Raw genomic sequence first — 21,740 nt, 5'->3', positions numbered from 1 at the left:
GGCAAGTTAGCTAATAGCTCATCTGCTTGGCTAATGCTAAGCGGCAGATATACCGTGTGTGTATATAACTGAATTCTCTACTTTCGGACGGCAGGCAGACGTTTTTGAGAGAGCTACACTCCGAAAGTGGACGTGTTTTAGGCTAATAATCGTAATATTCCTCACATACTGAACTTCGCTGCTATAGCTTTGGTTGTTTAGCTAGCTTACTCTCAAATGAGGCAAATGAAGGAGACCAGCCCTCTAGTAAAGGGTTGTTCTGTAGCACACTAGGCTACCAGTTGTAAAACGTATCATGTAGCATATACTGCTTGGCTAACGCTAACTGGCAGAAATTCATAACCCAGTGCTCTGCTTCAGATGGCTCAGACTGTTTCTGAGAGGGCTACACTCCAATCAGGGATGCTTTGTGTGGCAATAAGCTAATAATCATAATATTTAGTGGTCAGGCACAGGAGACGGCTGACAGACAGACAGACAGGCTATTATGCCTATTCACAATTCCAGGTCCATCCCAGGGACTCTGCGTCTTTTCGGGAGTTCATTTGTTTTGGCAGAGGACAGCGTAATGAAGGGCGGAATGAGTGGCAACCGATTTAAATGAAAAATCATGTGCTTGGCGGCGGGCGCACGCCAGGCGGAAAGGGTGGGGAAAATTCAACGAGGCCAAAAGACAGAGAGAGTGGCGTGTCGGAAAGGTCAGCCCAAATGCATTTCCTGGAAGAGGGTTTTAGTGCGGCAGCATCGCCGATATTGGATCATGAACCATCAAACGGCCTCATCCCTTCTCCTTCAGACCAAACGTGGTCCTTCTGAAGGGTCCAATACAGCGAGGCATCTTTTGGGATACAAATGAGCAAACATTTAGAAACTAGGAATTAGGAACGACATTCCTAAGTGGAATTCTCCTCCATACAGGTTCTCGGTTCATACGAGAATTGTACACAAGCATTTCTGGACAAGCTGAGCGATACAGAACCGTCACTGAAAGGTAAAGAAGCACGTGGGCCGACATGGTTGAGTAATATAATAAAACAGGGTTTTAATCACGTGATTGGTGTAATGCAGCATTCCGCAGCTCACGTGAGCTTTCCGAGACGGCATTCTCCCTATTACAGGTCAGTGAAGCATTAACACGACTTCAAAGCCACGAAGGTAAACTCCTTTTTTGCCAAGCGAGTTCTGGCTGTCTGAGAGAGAGTTCTGGAAGTTAACCGTTACCATTCACGGAACACTGATTCTCGCACCACCGGTAATCTAGGCTTAGGATCAGAGTAACCTACAGACATGAGACACATATCATAGCATATCTTATCAACAGCAAGTGTGGTGCCCTCAACCCGTCATATCGCTCATATAAGAAGGACTGAGAAGCTCTGAAGTCTCACAGACCTCAAATTTCAGAATAAAAGTCCTGAGCTAGTTATTCATTTTAGTGACCAATAAACAGAAATTGGGTTTATTTCTATCTGTGTTAGTTTGTTACAGTTAGTTTTACAAAGTTAGTAAAGTAATTATTACGTCAATCCTGATGCCTTAGGATCGGTGTCGGCCGTTACGCAAAGTTCATATATCGGAATCTGTATCGGTACAAAAAAAGATGGATGGGTTCATCCCTAGTTTATACCAGCATATGGATCTTAAACGAGCGAGTATGTGGCCTGTATGATTGAAATTACATTAGTTAATTACAAATGATCTGTCTTTAGTATTTAAGTCAATTTTGGCACCCAAATAGAAACCACTGTGCAACGCTGCGAAATGAATGGGCTTCCCATCCTCTTGGCTCCTTTGAAAAATGCACATTAGGGGATCGTGGCTGAGCGTGGCTCTGATACCAGTGGGAGCATCAACATTCACACAGAAAAAAAAAGTCCCTCGATTTCGTCATCAATGGAGGCGGAGTTACCGACTAGGTAGAACTGAATTTTTAACCACTTGGAGGCGCTCTAGAAAGGATTGGAACAGCAGATATTTAAAAAAAAAAAAAAACGGGGTATGCGAACCTGAGGTAGACCCACTGCGAAGCAGATTCCTATCGTGGCTCCGATGTTGTCGCCCATCCACAGATTCACAGCGTGAATGCAGCCTCGCACGTGTATGATGTCGTCCAAGTCCTCACGCTGTAAAAAAAAAAAAAAGGGGAGTTAACGATGGCGCGTTGTTCTCGTACTAAATTTCTATTCCCGGAATCTACTTCTTTACTCCCTGCATTTTCGCTTCTGGCTGCCGCCTAGAAGTGCTCCAGTACTGCAGATGGCGCCAAGATATCTTATGGTCATTTCAATAAAACAACTGGAAGTGGATTTCACCGCCTCTTTAGGGCCAAAGAACGACACAGCAAACAAAGCCACAATGCTGAGTAGTAAACTTTTAGAGGCCTTTGGAATTACTGTCCTTTAAGACCTATCCTGTACGGTAATGTAAGATAAGAGGTTCCCAACCCGGGTTCGAGAAGACCCCCTACCCTGCACCGTGTTAGTGTTTACCCTGCTACTAATACCTGATCCAGCTAATCAGCAGGAACCTACTAGAATGTGCAGGGTGGGGGGGTACGAGTTTGGTCTTGTAAGTAGGGAGGACACGGTCAAGGCCTTACTGATTCTCATTTGAGGCGCCACCTCAGTCTTGTGGAGTCAGGGGTTCGATGGCGAGAGCTGTTTTGGCGGCTTGACCGGGGCCTACACGATATTAGGCGGGTAGTTTGAATATTATAGCTGGGGAAGTGAACAACAGCGCAGAATTGTTGTCTATTATTTCAATAACATTTCATAAAGCACTCCCTTTAAAAGCATCCCGCCGACTGTGCACTGGCCGCAGATAAGACGGTAGTTCAGCAAAGGGCACGGAAATCACAGCGCCTCAGACAAAAGCCCTTCAGTAGTGGCGAAATCGAAATGGCGAGGGTAATAACTTGCCAATTTCTCTTGGTTTTGCTGCGCTGAATGAATAATCCCACAAATCTGACTTCGCTACGGAATGGCCACGGCTGACGCAGCTTCTATTTCTGCCCCCGCCAGATCATTTCACAAAACCGTTCCCCCAAACAATCACACTCCAAATGTGCTGCTGAAAAAAAAAAATAAATAATAATAATAATAAAAAAAGATGACGAGGTACAGGTGCTGCAGATAAACAACAAAATAAAATCCCTATCACGGATCAGTCGATAGAAGCCAATGAGCCGCGTCTGACTAAAAACAGCAGTATTTCATTGTTAGTGTTGTATCACGGAGCTGTTTTCTCTGCAAACCAGCTCAGGCGAAAAATCCAGTCATTCTATTCTCTGAAAAAGATGTGTTTGGAAGGGGTTTGAGAAAGGTGGAGACAGCGCTACTCACCTGCTTTGTGAGGGTCTTATAGCCGCACAGCGTGTTTACCACTTCTCCAGCCTGATGGACAGACAGACAGACAGACAGACAGACGACGGCAAAATTATTATTATCATTATTATATCTTCTGGATTACAAATGAAAAGTGCTGTAACCAATGGTTCTTTGGTGAACTCATCACCGAAGACCTCACCTAGCCCCCTTAACATCACCTTTCCCCATTCATCATCATCATCATCATTTTCTACAGGGGAGCAATAGGGGAACAAAAAAAAAAAAGAAAAAGAAAAAAAAGGGTCCCGATTACCTGTCTTACTGTCTGGTACAAAAACCAGAACCAGAGTCCTGTGGATCTGCACAATGAGCTGGAACAAAAAGTCCACCCACAGTGGCTTGGTGTCCTAATGTATTGGTGCAAGATCCCATTGGACACCTTCAGAAGTATCTTGTGGAATCCATGCTTCCAAGGGTCAGAGAAGTTTTGCCTGGGGCTCAGAGATTGTCCCTAAACATGCCCTGCCTCCAAGAAACCACTCCTTAGACCTGCTTGTCACATAGCCGTGATATTCTGGTGAGATAAGAGGAACCTAATACTGCTGTCCTTTATTACAACCTCAACGGCATAATGACTGATTCAGCACACCTTTAGTTATTAAGCTGTAGCCCCGTCAATCATTAACCGATCACTGGAAACATCTGATTAGGAACCTCTACCTTGTAGCTCCACCGTGTTGAAGGATAGTTTGTATAGGTCACCTGCTAGCCCTTCATCAATGCCACCAAAACTGTGCGCCAATGTTTCACATTGGCAACCGTCTCATTTAGTAGACCCACTCCTTCTCCCAGACTATGCCTCTGTGTCCCAGACCGCCTTCACTGAACTTTCGTTGCAGTCTAAAGGACCAGAAACTGAACAGATTCTTCCCCTGGATTCCCAGTTGCAGTTCCTGTAAAGACCACAGCAACTCAGATTCTTAATGTAACAAACAGAAAGGGAGCCATGCCATGCCCTCAAAGCTTTAAGATATAGACCTCATGAACATAAGCCAGCAAGGAGACCCAACCTCAGCTTACCTAAGACAAACAAGAGGCAGTTTATGTAATGGGTGTTTCAACATGGTCCGTCAGTCGGTCAGCAAGTCAGTTAGCGAAATTGCCTCTTCTACGCTCTGGTAGGGGCAATTTCTTTTTTTTAATTTTTTTTTTTATAAACAATTCTATATATAGATAACACAGAACACTCAGGCCACTAAACCTCCCCATTAGCAGGTTGCTTCTGGGCTTCAATATGGGCCTCCAGGAAAGTGAGTTTAAGAGGATTGACAAGAGTTCTGAGAGTTTTCATTAATGAAGTATGTCGTTCGTTTCATGCCTCGCATTTATTGTTTCTTTTGGAGCCTGAGGCCCGTCTCACCACTCTGAGATGACCTCCAATTAACATCCCTTCGTCAGAGAGAGCAACAGAAAGTGCTGAAGCGAGAGAGAGAGAGAGAGGGGGGGGGGGGGGGGGGTGAGTAGGAGAGAAAGTGAGAGAGCGTGAACAGACATAGCACCTAAGAGAGATAGAAAGCGCGAGAGGGACAGCACCAGAGACACGTGACAAGCGCAAGAGAGACAGGCAGCGCGACAGAGAAAGCTCAAGTAAGAGAGATGGATGGGCAGCACTAGAGAGACAGCAAGATAATGCTGGAGAGATAGCGAGAGATCACGCGAGCGTGAGGGAATTAGCGCAAGAGATAGGTAGCGTGAGAGACAGCAAGAGTTCCAGAGACAGCATGTCTCTGAGTGAGATAGCAAACGAGATGGACAGCGCGAGAGAGATAGCGAGAGATCAAGAGACAGCATGAGGGAGAAAGCAAATAAGACAGAGAGCGCAAGAAATCCAGAGACACCAGGAGGGAGATGGCAAACAAGATGGATAGCGAGAGAGAGACAGCAAAAGATCTAGAGACAGCAAATGAGACAGATGGCGCGAGAGAGATAGCAAGAGCTCGAGGAACACCATGAGGGACATAGCAAACGAGACGGATAGCGCGCGAGAGACAGCAAACGAGATAGATGGCGCGAGAGAGATAGCAAGAGGTCGAGAGACGGCATGAGGAAGAGCAAACGATACAGACAGTAAGAGATCCAGAGACACCATGAGAGAGACAGCAAACGAGATACATAGCGCGCGATAGATAGCAAGAGATCTAGAGACAGCATGAGGGAGATAGCAAATGAGATGGATAGCGAGAGAGAGAGATAGCAAGAGACAGAGACAGCATGAGGGAGGCAGCAAACCAGATGAAAAGTGTGAGAGAGACAGCAAGAGGTTCGAGAGAAAGCATGAGGGAGGCAGCAAACCAGATGAAAAGCGTGAGAGAGATAGCAAGAGGTTCGAGAGAAAGCATGAGGGAGACAGCAAACCAGATAAAAAGCGTGAGAGAGATAGCAAGAGGTTCGAGAGAAAGCATGAGGGAGGCAGCAAACCAGATGAAAAGTGTGAGAGAGATAGCAAGAGGTTCGAGAGAAAGCATGAGGGAGGCAGCAAACCAGATGAAAAGTGTGAGAGAGATAGCAAGAGACAGAGACAGCATGAGGGAGACAAAGCAGAGCAGATGGATAGCACACGAGAGATAGCAAAAGATAGGAAAAGACAGCAAATGAGACAGATGGCGCGAGAGAGATAGCAAGAGCTCGAGGAACACCATGAGGGACATAGCAAACGAGACGGATAGCGCGCGAGAGACAGCAAACGAGATAGATGGCGCGAGAGAGATAGCAAGAGCTCGAGAGACGGCATGAGGGAGAGCACACGATACAGACAGTAAGAGATCCAGAGACACCATGAGAGAGACAGCAAACGAGATACATAGCGCGCGATAGATAGCAAGAGATCAAGAGACAGCATGAGGGAGATAGCAAATGAGATGGATAGCGAGAGAGAGACAGCAAGAGGTTCGAGAGAAAGCATGAGGGAGACAGCAAACCAGATGAAAAGTGTGAGAGAGACAGCAAGAGGTTCGAGAGAAAGCATGAGGGAGGCAGCAAACCAGATGAAAAGCGTGAGAGAGATAGCAAGAGGTTCGAGAGAAAGCATGAGGGAGGCAGCAAACCAGATGAAAAGTGATACAAACGAGATACATAGCGCGCGATAGATAGCAAGAGATCTAGAGACAGCAAACAAGTTGACTAGTGCGAGATCGAGAGACAGCATATGTCTGTAGGTTGGGCACGGCAAACGAGATAGACAGCGTGAGAAAGATGAGGGAGATAGCAAGAGATCTAGAGACAGCATGAGGGAGATAGCAAACGAGATAGACAGAGTGAAATCGACATAGAACTATCACAAGAGAGATAGAGACAGTGTGAGAGAGATAAGATCAAGTGCAAGAGGGATAGCAAAAGCAAAAGCTGGGGAAAGCTGGGGAAAGGTAGAGAGAGATGGATTGTGTGTGTGTGTGTGTAAGAGAGGGAGAAAGGCTTCTGAAGGCTCTCCAGAGAGGAAAGTGCAGCTAATTGAATCCACTCAGTCAATAAGCTCATGATGCTCTCCATCAGCAAAACTCTCACACAGTGTTCACTCACATACTGTACCACACAGTCCGAGGAGGAGGGAGCTTCTGTGTCATTCTGTGCTGCGCTGCGTTCGTGAAGGAAAGGGCCATTTACAAAGTGCCTGTGTGTGTGTTTGTGCGTGTTTACGGACCAAAAACAGCCGTAATTCATTCCTACACTACCATAAGACAGGCGGGCCAATCAGAATCGGGCCCACTTGGGGGCTTTGAGTGGTCCAGCAGACTAAGGCACTGTTTTTTTTTTTGTATCCTGCACGGCTAACGTGGCTAAGTAGTAATGGAAGCCTATGTACACCGATTAGCATCACTCTCCTCAAACCGTGTCTCAGCGAGTTCTGACACTGTATGACTCGCTGTTGTCTAGACACGTCTAGACTTAGGATTCCATGACTCATTAGCTTCGTCTCGTTGTCGGAAGTATCTGTTATTAAGAACCTGAACCCAACGGCCACGCCTCCAGCAGCGTGATGCGTGCTGTATTATGGTTACACACCTCTATGGAAATGTGTGTGTGGGCGAGTGAGTGTCAGTGACTCACCTCTTTGTCGTGGATGCAGCAGGTGTAGGGAACTCCGCAGGCCAGCGGTCCGGTACCGTTACAGAAATGGTACTGATTCACTGCCCAGTCTTTATACTCGTCACCCCCACAGCACGAGAACTGCAGAGACAGAAAGGGCAGATATTAACAGAACAACACCTCCCTCAACACACCATTTGTTTTTTTGAAAGGAGAAGCATTACAATACAAGTATAATTTTAATAAAAGGAATAATAATGAGTGAGCTGTCAGAAAAGGTGAGGCCTGATAATTGAGTACGAATAAAAAAAAATTAGTACTTAAGTCTTAAAAATTAAATTTGTACTTTATCAATTACGTACTTTTAATTTTTTTAACAAAATTAACACAAAAATTCCTCTGATCGGTTGAGTACTTACTTAAAATAATAATAAAAATAATAAAAAGGAGTACTCTGATATACAAATGTGTACTTTTAAAAATTTGCTCTTTTAGTTGAGTACGTATTAAAAAAAATATAAAAAATAATAAAAAGGAATACTCTAATAAAATGTGCACTTAAAAAAAAATTGCTCTTTGATTAAAAAATTATTTTTAAAAAATTAAATAAATTAAATACTTATTTTTTTAGTTTCTAGAAATAATAAAAAGAAAAATGTGTACTTTTTAAAAAAATTGTACTTTGATAAAATAAGCACTTGATAAGCAATTGAACAAATTAGTAACTAGATAAAACTAGATAAAAAAAAGTTATTACTTTGATAAGTATTTTATTACTTTTATTTTTTAACAATTAACTATGATCAGTTACTTAATAAAAATAAATGATCTTTGCTAAAAAAGATGATTAAAGTACTTGATAAAATTGAACTCAAAATTAATACTCTACTCTGATAAAATAAATACTTTGATAGACTGATTAAAAATATGTACTCTGATACAAGCTCAGTACTCTCTGATTTGACAAAGTACAGTTTATAGATAATGCATAGTTCTCGTAGTCTAGGATGTTTGTAAAAGTCCAGGTCGTCGTAGTAGTGCTTAAGGAGTGCGAAATTAGTACAAAACGAGTACTCTGCTTGCACGAAGGACTTAAAACACATTTCACAGTCATCAGCCTGAAGAACATTCCAAATTCTTTAGCTATGCTGGTCCCAGTCTGGGAAAGCGTGAAGTACAGCATTCAGGAGACGTTACAGCAGTGCATCCAAACACAAAACCTCCAGTGAGAAGCGAGCAGGTTTCTGTACAGACTCAGCCGCTGTCTCCGCTCGGCTTTTCCAAAACACTACAGTGATACTAAACAGCCTGTGCTGCTGCTGAAGGGCGGCACTGCTAAACCCAAATAGAGTAGAACAGCACTGAGGTGTAAGTGCACTCAAAGGAATACTTAAGCCAAGTGTAGCCAATTAGCCAACACATGTCTGGCGTCTGAAGTTTGGCTTCTTTAGTGTAACTGTGGAGCTATGAGGCCAATGTCGCTAAAGGAGATTGAGGTCCTTTGGAGTGCAGGGAGCGCTCCTGAGGACGTTCTTCGACACAGTGGTGGCATCTGCCATCTTTTATGGAGTGGTCTGCTGGGGCAGTAGCATCTTGACGGCAGATAAGAAGAGACTGGACAAACTCATAAAGAGGGCCGGCTCTGTCCTGGGGTGCTTCTTAGACCCAGTGCAGGTGGTGGGAGACAGGAGGATGACAACCAAGCTGGCATCCATGCTGGAGAACAGCTCCCACCCCATGCATTAGACTCTGGCAGCACTGTGCAGCTCCTTTAGCGACAGGCTGCTTCACCCCAAGTGTGTGAAGGAGCGGTATCGCAGGTCCTTCCTTCCTGCTCCCAGCGGACCACATACACACACACTTAACCACATACACACACACTTAACTACACACACATGTTCATGTTCAGGGAATACTATGTGCAATATCCCACCCCCATGTGCAATTAAACTTATTTACTTTTACTGTAAATAATATTGTTTATTGCTTTTTTAATTCTTATCTATATTGTGTGTATATAGTGTAAATTATTTATTTATCTAAATTTTTGTAACTGAGTGTCCTGCTATCCCTTTCTGCTGTTACACTGTGAATTTCCCCACTGCGGGACTAATAAAGGACTATCTTATCTTATCTTATCTTAACAACAAACTGAAGCTATAGCTCTAGAAATTAGCACGGTGCTAACTAGAGATGGCCCGATCCAGTTATTTTGCCCCTTGATCCGATCTCTCTCCTATCGTCCGATACAGGTCCGATTTTTTCCCCGAAATTCTGGACTGACTGATTTAGTTTAGTCAAGACTTTTCTTTAAATGACTGTTTTATACTGTGTTTAATATCTTAGAATCCAGTCGGACTCTCCTCCTTGACCAATCAGCTCCCAGCTCCTATAAAACGCAGCAGTCTGTGGTTGTTGGTGTACTGGTATGACATAACCAGTTTATAGTGGGTGAATGTGAGGCTGTGATTGGGGTTAGCATTAGCGTTAGCCTCCGCTCGGTTCTGAATGCTGGTTTAAAAGCAGAGAAAGGCGAGCGGTTCTCCCGCTGGTAAAACAGAGCATTTCCACTTCCGCTTTTATTCCATGATAATAATGTCTGTTCTGAGGAAAGACCGGTTGGACGTTTTCCAGCTTTCCTTCCTGAAGCACACATCAGACATGCCTGTAAAAGAGTGTAGGCGCACAGTTTCTCAACTCGAGGAAGTCTCAAACCTTCTCCTGCACGTAGTCCAGGATGTTTTTAAAGTCCAGGTCGTCATAGTAGTGCTTAATCCCCTCACGTATGTTCTTCTGGAACAACTCGGACGTCTGCGGGAAGAGGAGAGAGGGACGGAATGAAAAGGGAAGGTGGTCCATATGCAGGGGGGGGGGTCACGCAAACACAAAGCCACCTACCGTCTTCTCGAACAGGAGAGCGATGATTAGCCCGACGGCCTGGAGCGCCAGCAGAACACACAGCACGCAGAGGAACTGTGAAGACGAGCTTCAGTTAGCAAGGGGGGGCCAGTTTGGCCCAAAGCATGGCTCGTGAAGTTGGGAAATGGTGCTTACCATGTGCAGAAGGGTCTTATTGTCTCTGAGGGAGCCCACCATGCCCACCACAGACACGGTGAACATGACCAGGCCCAGCAGGATGAGCACCACGGCCGGGGCCAGGAACACGCCCTCTAGGGTACGGTTCTTCTGCCTCTCCACCTCCGCGTACAGGCCTATACATAACACACACAGACCCAGGAACTGGGTGGGGCAGGGGGGGGAGGGATGGACGTACAGACAAGAAAAAGGGAGGAATATAAATGACGTATACACTCCCACCTTTTAAGACGGCAGCAGGTTACTTTTGCAGGTCCAATGAGGCTCAAAACATGGCAGCCAATCAGAACAGAGGTCATTTACATATAGCTGTGGTGAGAAGTTTAGACACACTCATCATGCTCATCAATGGGCTTACGAATTATTACTCTGGACTAGGAATACAGGCATATTTGGATGGGGCGCATCGGATACTGGCTATTTTAATCCTGGGATTTTAAGGTTGCATTGGAATCGGCTGACACTCGGCGTTAAGACACTCGGATTGGATCAGACAGCCTTAACCATATGTTTTGGGGTTTTTTATAAGAGGAAGGGAGTCTTTAAGCCTCACAGAGCTAACATCAGACCGCTCTACTGGGGAACTCGGGCCTTTCAGAGCTTAAAAGGAACAAATGCACAGTCATATTAATCAGGAACAAGGCTGAGGCGGAAGGCCTCGGCTCGATTAGCGCTGGAACTAAGTAATGCAGTGGCGCAAATTGAGCTCATTTAAACCACTTACGCTTTAATTTCCTCACTCTGCCCTTCCCAGCAGGTTAATGCAAGTTGATTGGCTAATTAACTTTGTTGTCCATCAGCTTCCATCTTCTCCTAACAATCTTCGCTTTGTTCCTTTTAACGAGGCAAATTTGCTGCCACTAAAGCGCAGGTTTCTTAATAGAGCCTGTCTCGGAGTGCGCTGGAAAGCCTCCAGACTCGGGGTTAGGAGGGGATGGAGAGATTTGAACTGATCAGACAGCAAAAAAACAACAGGCCGAGGAGGCTGTTCTGCTAGAATCATCAGCTTTAGAGAAGTTCAGCCCGCTGGCTGCTTACAATCCAGCCAGGACCAGGACACAAGCACGCCACGTTGTTATTAATATTATTATTCTTTTTATTTTTTTAACCAGCTGGAAAATAATAACAACAATAAACCACAAGGTTGGTCAAGACATGCAGGAGAGGAACGCGTACATCTAAGCAGGAACAAAAACATGGGCATGAACCACCACCGTGCAACCGTACCAACCCTCATCATAACAAACAGGACAAACCACTGACCTCATTATTTTTTAGCGTCAACAACAGAGGTGACACACCGCGAACCTCCTTCCAGCAGAACCACAACAGAGGTTCGGTGACCTCTGTAAAGTCACCTCCACATACTTTTTAATGCAAATCAGGCCTTTACGTGACTACGGCTTTCCCAGACGCCACTGTCTGGAAAAGGGGACCTCAAACTTGGTGAGCCTGAAAGCTAAAGCTGTGTAGTGAGCTGTGCAGTGAGTGTTGGGGCTAGAAGCTAACTCTAGCCGTCAGGAAGGGCTGCTGGGGAAAAGCACAGCTGAGGAAAGCATCCGCCGCCGTGACTTAGCGTGACTTAGCAAAAACTATACCCCGGGAAGTGCCACCAGGGAAGGTCCAAGTATTATCAATTTCTCATCTACATACAGCCACAACCTACAGCAGATGGATGGGCTGCATCTTCAATGAGGAACAACACAGGGCAGCCAAAACATCAAAACATAGCTCATCCATACAGATCAGTCTTAAAGGCGCAGCGCAAGGGGTGCTGTAGTAAGGCGACCCAAGACCCTAACCCTATATATATATATATATATATTACAAATGCCTGGTAAGGCAACACTATGTAACATTTAACCTTAAAATAACAGCTTTAAAACAATTGTTCACAAAGATCAGTCTTAAAGGCGCAGTATATAAAAAAATAAAAAAAATAAAAAAATAAAAACTGCCTGTTTAATTGTTAAAAGGGGTTAAGAGAAGTTGGGAAGTGGTCATGGAGATAAAAGTTGATTAAAGGGAATAAAAAAAAAAACAATAAAAATGTAGAATACAGGTATTTTAACTTAAGTATAGATTACAGTAATGTTTCTATTCAGCTTCACAGAGGAAGGAACGGCATGTAATATCGATGACTAATATATGGTTACGACGGTAGTGAGTGGAAGCCGTGTCTTCAGACTTTAAATATGAAATGGTGATCATGATCAAACAGACGAAAAACTGAAAAAAAAAAAAAAAAAAGAAATAAAGAAAGAAATAGAGAAAAAATAGATTTTCTATAGGGACTGTTGCACACCGGACCACTCTGGCTTACTGGTTTTACTTCTGAAACGTTTGATTAGGTGTAAAGTTTTGGAAATCAGTCAAGTTCCCCTTTAAGAGTGACAGCAAGTGCCGGTTATGATGGGTACAGTTCAGGTAAGCCCCTTACATCCGGGTAACAATGGCTGGCCTCGTTCTGAGGCGGCGAGCAGCGCCAACAACAAAAGGGCTTTGTCTCTTTAAATCGTCCCACGCCCAGGTTTAATGAGGACGTCTTGGATATTAGACCAAAATATGTAATTAATATTATTAAAATATAACTGGCGACTAACCGACTAAGCGAAACCCTGGTAAATGTAACACAAATCACAGTGTTTGACAGTATTTCTGAGCACCGTGGCGAATCCAGGTCCGGACCGTAGAAATCCACTCCAGGATTTCGCTACAACTGCCTGGGTGGCTCCGCTGCAGCGGAGCCACCCAGGCAGTTGTAGCGAAATCCTGGAGTGGATTTCTACGGTCCGGACCTGGATTCGCCACCTCTGCTCAGACTGGACTCAGACTGACAGACTGGCGGTAGCTGGTGCAGCGTTGCCCATCAGTCAGCCAGCCAGCCAGCTGTACTCACCGAAAACAGCATCGAATAGACGTTCAGGGTGAACTTAATAAAGTAATAGAAGTGGATGGTCTTTCTCCACTCTTCGTACGAAGGCATGATGTGCTTCAGTCCAGCTGTCCATCCATTAAAACCAGCAACGTCCCAGCCAGCCGGCAGCTACGCTAACGTTAGCTACAGCCCCGGTTTTGTCCCTTTAAATATAAAAAAAACAGTACAAATAAAAAACCATATACTTCAAACCCGCCCGGGATCCATCATTTCTGGAGCTTATCTAGATAGCTAGCTATCTGGCTGTCAGTCCCCTTCCTTCCCCAGCTAAACTGAAACTTAAGCTGCTAACAATAACAAGTTCATGCGGCTAACCGTGGAGAACCCTTAAAGGGCCAGCAGCACCTTTTTCCCATTAAAGGGCCAGTACCTGACACTGGTAATAATGTTACATACTGTCAACAGACACTCATTAAAAAGCACAGAAAATCATGAAATGTTTATTTTTGATGATTCAATGTGTTTTAGGTTAATAAACGTAGTATTGACGTTTTAGCTATCCATACGTTTTAGCGTTCCATACATATATACAATATATATATATATATATATATAGACGCCAGTAGCTAGGCCCAAATAGCACAGCCCTATGATTTCTCACTTTTACATTTTTATGGACGGATATGTTTATATGCAGTCTTTGTAGTTGTGTCACAACCAATATTCAGGCCTTGGAGATTGTTAGGACGGGGTTTATGTTTTTCAGGGGATTAAGATGATCTAGACGCATATCACTCACCTACCGCCTCAGTCCACATGCTTCTTTACTTTTTGGTGATGGTTCTGTATCTCTCAGCTTGTCCAGAAATGCATGTGTAAAGCGTGTCCTTAAGTGGTTTAAAGTGTCCATATCCATATCCATATCGGCTAAACATGCTAACTCAGCGGTAGCGTTAGCCTGCTAACCAGAAAGGAGTAGGGAGGTCGAGGTCGAGGTCGTTAGCAGGCAAGGACAGCAACACCGCCACCACGGACTTGGCACTGCCACTAGCGGATTTGCGCGCCTTGGCCGATAGCTAGGCCCAAATAGCACAGCCCTATGATTTCTCACTTTTACATTTTTATGGACGGATATATTTATATGCAGTCTTCGTAGTTGTGTCACAACCAATATTCAGGCCTTGGAGATTGTTAGAAGGACGGGGTTTAAGATTTTCAGGGGATTAAGATGATCTAGACGCATTTGCTGGGTTGGGCTGCTACTCACAATGAGGGAGTACTGTAAGCTCAGGCTGTGAGAATATTCTCTATGGCAGTGACTAGCACCTTCTCGTCAGTATGGCCTACACACACATCACGCACCTGTTTGACCTTTGTCCATCCGCTTATTTCTTCTTACTGTATGGAGACTGATTGTTCCCAGAGAAGGACGCGAGACGAGATAAGGACCTGTCGAGCTCAAGCTGCTGGAGCCACCAGAGTGGAGCCTTTCATGGCCATCTTAGCTCAAAAATAAGACGTTCGTTAGACGCTGTTGACGTAGTCATACTGATAGATGGTTTTATGTTTAGGCATTAGTATGAAGTGTGCACGTCTCTCACTTTTGAATTGACATTTTATTTATTTATTCATTTATTTATTATACTTATTATCACTGTTTTTTATCAGGTTTTTTTGTTTTTTTTTACTTTGGTCCATGGTTGTCTTTTCAACAGTCCTTCGTTAGGACTGGGAGTTTTGTGATGTCACAAAAACCAGCACATTTACATATAATCGCCTACTTAATTCTAAGGGACACAGTTAGGTTGGGAAATGGTTGGGTAATAAAAAATCAGATGTCTCCGTACTACGCTAAGTGGGCTGAAGCTAGAGGAAGGACAGAACGCCTTGGCGGACTGTTACTGTCAAACGTCATGAGAAAGTAGGTCAGATTCGCAAGTCCTCAGCCTGCGGCAGCTGTGCAGACAGAAGATTACATATGCTGCCTATAGACAAGGGCTATTTTAAAGCAATTGCACTTTGTTGTACCAGCGGTCAGAGAAGGATTATAGGTGTTTAGATGTTATGAGTCATTGGGACAAACCAATTACTGGCCGGGTCAGGTTGCAATCAGAGCTTTGAGGACTGAAAAGCAGCTTTAAAGAGATTGAAAGAGTCAAATTTATTGCTTGCTATCTAAAGTCCACTTCCTTAGTTTTGCCCTGGAGCTACAAGACAACTTTCTGAGGCAGTGGTAGCTTGGTGGTACAAGCTCTGGGTTATTCATCACAGGTCTGGAGGTTTAATACCTGGTTCAGCTAGGCTGTTACTGTTGGACCCTTGATCAAGACCTGTAACTCTCTCTGCTCAAGGGGTGCTGTAGCATGGCGGGCCCAAGACCCTAACCCTACTAGCTGTGGTGATCAGCATAGACATGGGAATATATTTATGTAACAAATGCACATTAAAGCAACACTATGTAACACTTAACCTTAGAATAACAGCTTTAAAATAATTGTCATTAAAAGTCGTCGTCGTTAAATGTAACTTTGAAGAAGTGGGCAAGATGACCGGTAATATCACTCACCTACCGCCTCCACATGCTTCTTTACTTTTTGGTGATGGTTCTGTATCTCTCAGCTTGTCCAGAAATGCATGTGTAAAGCGTGTCCTTAAGTGGTTTAAAGTGCCACACGCTGCCATATCCATATCGGCTAAACATGCTAACTCAGCGGTAGCGTTAGCCTGCTAACCAGAAAGGAGTAGGGAGGTCGAGGTCGTTAACAGGCAAGGACAGCAACACCGCCACCACGGACTTGGCACTGCCACTACCGGATTTGCGCGCCTTGGCCGATTTGCACTGCGCATGCATAAACAACACTAGCAGCCGCCATCTTGAAACCCTTATTCTCTCTGTACTGCATGAAATGAACAGACATAATGAAGGGCTTCAAGATGGCTGTGTTTATTCATTAGTTATGCTAACTTGAGTAAAAGAGGGAGTTAGGGGCCTTGCTATACAGTGGCTTCTTATTGGACCGGGGTATTTGACCCACAACCTGGTGATCTACTGAGCCACCATGGCCGCTAAGCCAGGGCTAAGCTAACTGAGCTATTCAGACACTAAACACGTGTTATGTAAATTTGGCTGAAGCTAGTCGTGGGTATAATAAATGCTATACAATTGTGAGATAATAGCAATAAATGCTACATGCTAAATGCTAGATAACAGGCTTCCATTTCCTCGTAGCTTCATTAGCCTTGTAGCTAATGCTAACACTACAACCAAACCAAATGTCCTGACTGGTTTTAGGGGGGATTTGTGTACCTTTTCACTTATTACCAAACAGTTCCTTTGAGGTACCGGGTTGTTCTGGTGAATTTGAAGAATGAGGTGTTTCCAGATGTAGTTAAAATGGTCTCGGGGCTTTTGGGGACACCACGTCTAATGCACAGCCAGTACTGAAGCAAAGGGGCCGAATCAGATTAACGATCATGACCTCAATCTTCTCTGGTTATGGCAATAATTTTCAATTACACCCCATTACGTCGGCTGGCCACAGCTGGGACTGAGGCAGCCTAACAGGTGTCTGACATTTTGCCTGGATGTTTTTGCATTAACATGTAAATTGAGTTTTATAAGCCTGAGCCCTCTCCATCTTCCATTAAAGCCTTTCGGAGGCAATGACCAGATGTGGCACATACACCTATCTAGAACTGAACTAGAACCCAGGAGGTGACTCCAGTTACAGTATTGAACTGTGTGATACAGCTTTTCTATGACACAGCCCTTTTTTTTTTAGTAGGGACCGCCTTATCATAATCATATCCAATAGCCACCTTCAAGGGAAGTCATAAAAGCGGATTTCCTAGGCCATTTAAACACAATGGTTAAGGTAGGAACCTCAAGGGCCTTCCAGGTCTTCAGCGAATGATTTCAATTAGAACTCTTGGTTTACTGCTGAAACAAAAACCCAGCCTGGCCAGTTCAAGCTGGTTGACCAGTGTAGCTCTTTTGTTTGATTTCGATGGTTTAGCTGGTCTACAAGCATGATCAACCTAACCAAGCTACACCACCAGTACGACCAAACTGAAGCCCAGCACGACCAGCATGACCAAAACCAAATGCAACAAACACTATGCTGGTCAGGAGCTGGCTAAACAGTTAGCTTACAATCATAGGCCTGGATAACCAGCTTTTCCAACACCTTGTCCATCAAAGACCAGCTTATACCATCCAAAGCCAGCAACCAGAATTTTCAGCAGGGTTAACATGTTAGTTTTGGTTGGTTGGAATAAATATATATATAAAATATATAAAGAAATATATATAAAATAAAATATGGAATGTATGACCAAGCTTCAAGTGTCCATAGTGCCCCTTGTGGAGAACCTTGAGCCTGCCAATCATGATAGAGTGATGCAGTGAGGGTTCACTATGTGCTTTGCATCTGTCTTGGACCCTGGTATCGTGGGTGACCAGCTTAGACCAGTACCAACGGACCAGCCTGGCAAGGGAGATCACTACCACACTGCTATTCTGTCCACGTCTTCTGGTAAAAGAGCTTTTAGAAGCCTAGTAAGGAAAAGGACTTCTGAAAAATGCAATTGTAACTTCAACACCAGCTCAACCTGAAAGATAATCAATGGCCTGGAGGGCTGGGAGAGAGAGAGAGAGAGAGAGAGAGAGAGAGAGAGAGAGAGAGTATATCTGTAATTCAGCTTTCAAAACCATACCACTCATGAATAATGTATTTTTCTATTCAAGGCCTATTATAGTGAACAGCAGAATTCACATGTATATCCGCTCATTACTACTCACCCTAATTGCTATTGTCAGGTCAGATGACTAGTGAGATGAATGGCTCTCCTCCTCCTGTGCGAAAAAAGGGGCGTTTGCAAGCCTGCTGTACACAAAGCAATGATCGAAATAATAAAAAAAAAAAAAAAAACCAACAGCATAAAGTGGGCAACAGTGTCTTGCAGTCTTTGTTTGAAATAAGAGTTTAATGTGCTGTGAACTGAACATAGTTAAAGTTTCACCGCCTGCCGTACGCTCCTCAGTCCCCCAGGTCCATTTCAGAGTTTGCCCAGAAAAAAACATCATGACCACAAGCATTCAGCCTGTTCATGACTTTTATTGAGCAAATTGAGTATACCTAGAAAAAGTGCAGGCTAGAAAAAGTAAGTGAACCTCAGTGTTGATGAGCTAATTAGTAAGAAGTGTTTAGGTTTCACAGGTGCTTTCGTTGTTAGGACTAGGACTAGGACTGGTTACTCACAAATCTGACCTTCTCAGGAGGCCGTGGCTTGATGTGAACAGCTTTCAGAAGACCTCAGAAGATTTTTTTTTTAAATAAACGATAAACCCACACCTATCTCCTTCCACAAATTCTTTAGTTTAGTATTTTTCCCAAGTTTGGATGGCTGTGGCATCTCTAGAGATCTAAACTGGGGTCTCCTGATGATAGGAATACAAATGTTTAACCAATCTGAGATGTCCAAGTACAGCAATCAGCCCATAATTTTGACTCATTTCTTTGAGAGTTTAATTGTAGAACCAAGCCTAACCTAAGTTAACCAATACAGTGTCTGGTTGACTGGTCAACCCGCATTACAACTTAGCAACAGCATGAACACAGCAGCAAAGGGCTTGAGAGTGGATTTTTCCAGGGCTTGCTGATAGACTTGCGCTACATATGCACTGAGGGAACACTCAGACATATTGCAAACGCTATGACCTGCAGAGGTAGTACATGAAAAACAGGCCACATGCTAATGGCTAGTAATGTATACTGATGAAGAACACTGAGTGGTTCCACACATTTAAGACGGCCTGTATGGAATTCCTCATTAGTGTGATTTCCAAACCATATGTGCATATGAACGACAATATGGACAAAAGTATTGGGACACCAACACATTACGCCTACAGGAACTGTTATGTCATCCAATTGTATATTGCCATGCATCAGATTTCTGTATCCACTTATCCACCTGATCAGATCTGCTGTTTGTGCTGTGAAGGTTTAAACCAGACATAAATTGCCGTCATTTGGAAAAAAAAAAGAACAAGTCAGAGCTTTGTGAGTCAGAGGCAGCGTGGATTGGATGAGCGCTTATGTGAAGCTAACGTGTTGCGTCTGTTGTGAATTTAGGGCTTACATACCCGAGTGACGCTCAACCCGTCCGGAAGCAGCGGCCATGGTTTATTTTTTCACATGTCCCTGAGACTCAGCCTGTCAGAACAGAGGGTATTTTTAGAACATACAATCTTACATTAGTTTAAAAACCGAAAAGGACCAAAAAAAGACCTGTTTAAAGGGGGGAACACTGATTATTCAGAATGGTGCTGTGCTGCCACTGTTGGTTAATACGCTGAATTGTTGATCACAGGGTTGTGGGTTCTATACCCAGGTCCATTTTGCTCCCACTGTTGAGCCCTCAGTGATTAGATTACCGGGTAATTGATCCCAGTGTTGTGGGTTCCATACCCTGGTCTGCTACGCTGCCACTGTAGGGTCCTCAGTGGTTAGAGTGCTGGGATATTGATCACAGGGTTGTGGGTTTCATACCCTGGTCTGCTACACTGTCATTGTGGGGTCCTCAGTGGTTAATGTGCTGAATTGTTGATCACAGGGTTGTGGGTTCCATAACCAGGTTCATTTTGCTGCCACTGTTGAGCCCTTAGTGGTTAGAGTGCGGGGATATTGATCACAGGGTTTTAGGTTTCATACCCTGGTCTGCCACGCTGCCACTGTAGGGTCCTCAGTGGTTAGAGTGCTGGGATATTGATCACAGGGTTGTGGGTTTCATACCCTGGTCTGCTACACTGTCATTGTGGGGTCCTCAGTGGTTAATGTGCTGAATTGTTGATCACAGGGTTGTGGGTTCCATACCCAGGTTCATTTTGCTGCCACTGTTGAGCCCTTAGTGGTTAGAGTTTTTAGATTCCATACCCTGGTCTGCTACGTTCCAACTGTAGGGTCTAACTCGGTTATTGATCACATGTTGTGGGTTTCATACCTGGGTCAAATACACTGCCACTTTTGGGCCCTTTAGTGGTCATGGAGTTGGGTTATTAATCACAGGCTAACATCAACATGATTATGTTACAATTGTATTTGTCATATTGTTTTTTGTATAACTGTAATATTAAGCAAGTACTATTTAAGCATCTTAACTCAACATATATATTCATATATGTGCTTATAGATAATAATGACAAAATAATAATCATAGGGGCCTAAAACCATATATCATATTATCTGACATTAAAATTCATGACAAGCGCTGAAGGGAGGGTAGTAATCACACAAATATCAAAATTCCTCAAGGAATTCGCTCCCAATACTCATTACACGGTAATTACACCACAGAACATACCCATAAGCCACTGGTCAGTTCCAGCTTAAAGCTTCCGCATGACCAAGGAAAGATCTTTCCACGGACTCCCTAACCTAATCTTCTCCAGTCTCATAAAATATATCATAGCCCTAAACTACCGTGCAGTGGATGTCAGACTTCCCATCTAACCAGACTTTGTCGTCTAGCTGGTAAGAAACTGCTATTTTAAGATAGGAAATTAAGAAAAAGGTCGCTTTAAGGGCTTAGGGTTGGAAAATCAGTCTTTCTGGGTCATTAAACCTTATACATGCACCAAAGTGACAAAAATGAAATACAAGATAAACATCAGACACATGTCCCGCATGTTAGCGACGCCAGTGCCCTGTATAACCTCGCATTCATAACACGCTGTTTCCAAATGTCATGGAGAGGAAGAAAAACACGAAGGTGACAAAGCAGCACAGCATGGTCAGCAATTTCACGAAAGGTCGCTTGTTTGAAGATAAACACGCAAGAGGTTAATTTGAGGTCCTCGGTTCCTGAGGTTGAACATTTCTCCCATTAGAAATGAATAACAGATGATTTCATTGTTTCAAAGGCCACCAGCCGACACTAGCAGGACACCGTGTTTCCTTGGTGAGACTTTTATTATTACTTTGTGTTCAGTATGCGTCACACAGCCGGACCTGGAGCTCATCTTAGCTCATCTCACGTACAAAAAAAAAAAAAAAGCCTTATCTGAACAGCAGTGGCAATGACAGATCTAATGATAGAGACCTTGCGCTTGCAATCAGTGGCCACTTTATTGGAAACACCCAGCTTTTAGCCTCCACTTACTGGCCACTTTAGTAGAAACGTCTAGCTTGTGCTTCCACTCACTGGCCATTTTATTAGAACCCCCTACCTTGCACTTCCACTGACTGGCCACTTTAGTAGAAACCCCTACCTTGCACTTCCACTGACTGGCCACTTTATTAAAAGCCCCAACTTTGTACCTCCACTTAGTGGCCACTTTAGAAGAAACGCCTAGC

General features: G+C 44.0%; 1 protein-coding gene across 2 annotated transcripts in view; it reads right to left on the bottom strand.

The window, feature by feature from the left end:
* LOC140542319 (tetraspanin-15) overlaps positions 1–21,740 on the bottom strand; it is a 118,317-nt gene that overhangs the window by 3,208 nt on the left and 93,369 nt on the right. The window contains exons 1-7 of one of the 2 annotated variants that reach the window (XM_072665253.1): positions 13,405–13,797; positions 10,464–10,649; positions 10,308–10,382; positions 10,125–10,220; positions 7,431–7,550; positions 3,342–3,392; positions 2,007–2,123 (exon numbers count right to left, since the gene is read on the bottom strand). In XM_072665253.1, the coding sequence (XP_072521354.1) occupies positions 2,007–2,123; positions 3,342–3,392; positions 7,431–7,550; positions 10,125–10,220; positions 10,308–10,382; positions 10,464–10,649; positions 13,405–13,491 (732 nt within the window). In that variant the 5' untranslated portion in view covers positions 13,492–13,797. Of the gene's footprint in view, positions 1–2,006; positions 2,124–3,341; positions 3,393–7,430; positions 7,551–10,124; positions 10,221–10,307; positions 10,383–10,463; positions 10,650–13,404; positions 13,798–21,740 lie in introns of those variants that run through there. The other variant, XM_072665254.1, reaches the window with a different exon arrangement.

Source organism: Salminus brasiliensis, chromosome 20 (genome assembly GCF_030463535.1).
Source record: "Salminus brasiliensis chromosome 20, fSalBra1.hap2, whole genome shotgun sequence".
NCBI classification, from domain to species: Eukaryota; Metazoa; Chordata; class Actinopteri; order Characiformes; family Bryconidae; genus Salminus; species Salminus brasiliensis.
Note: the sequence above shows the minus strand (reverse complement) of the source record. Positions and strands in the feature narration are given on the sequence as shown.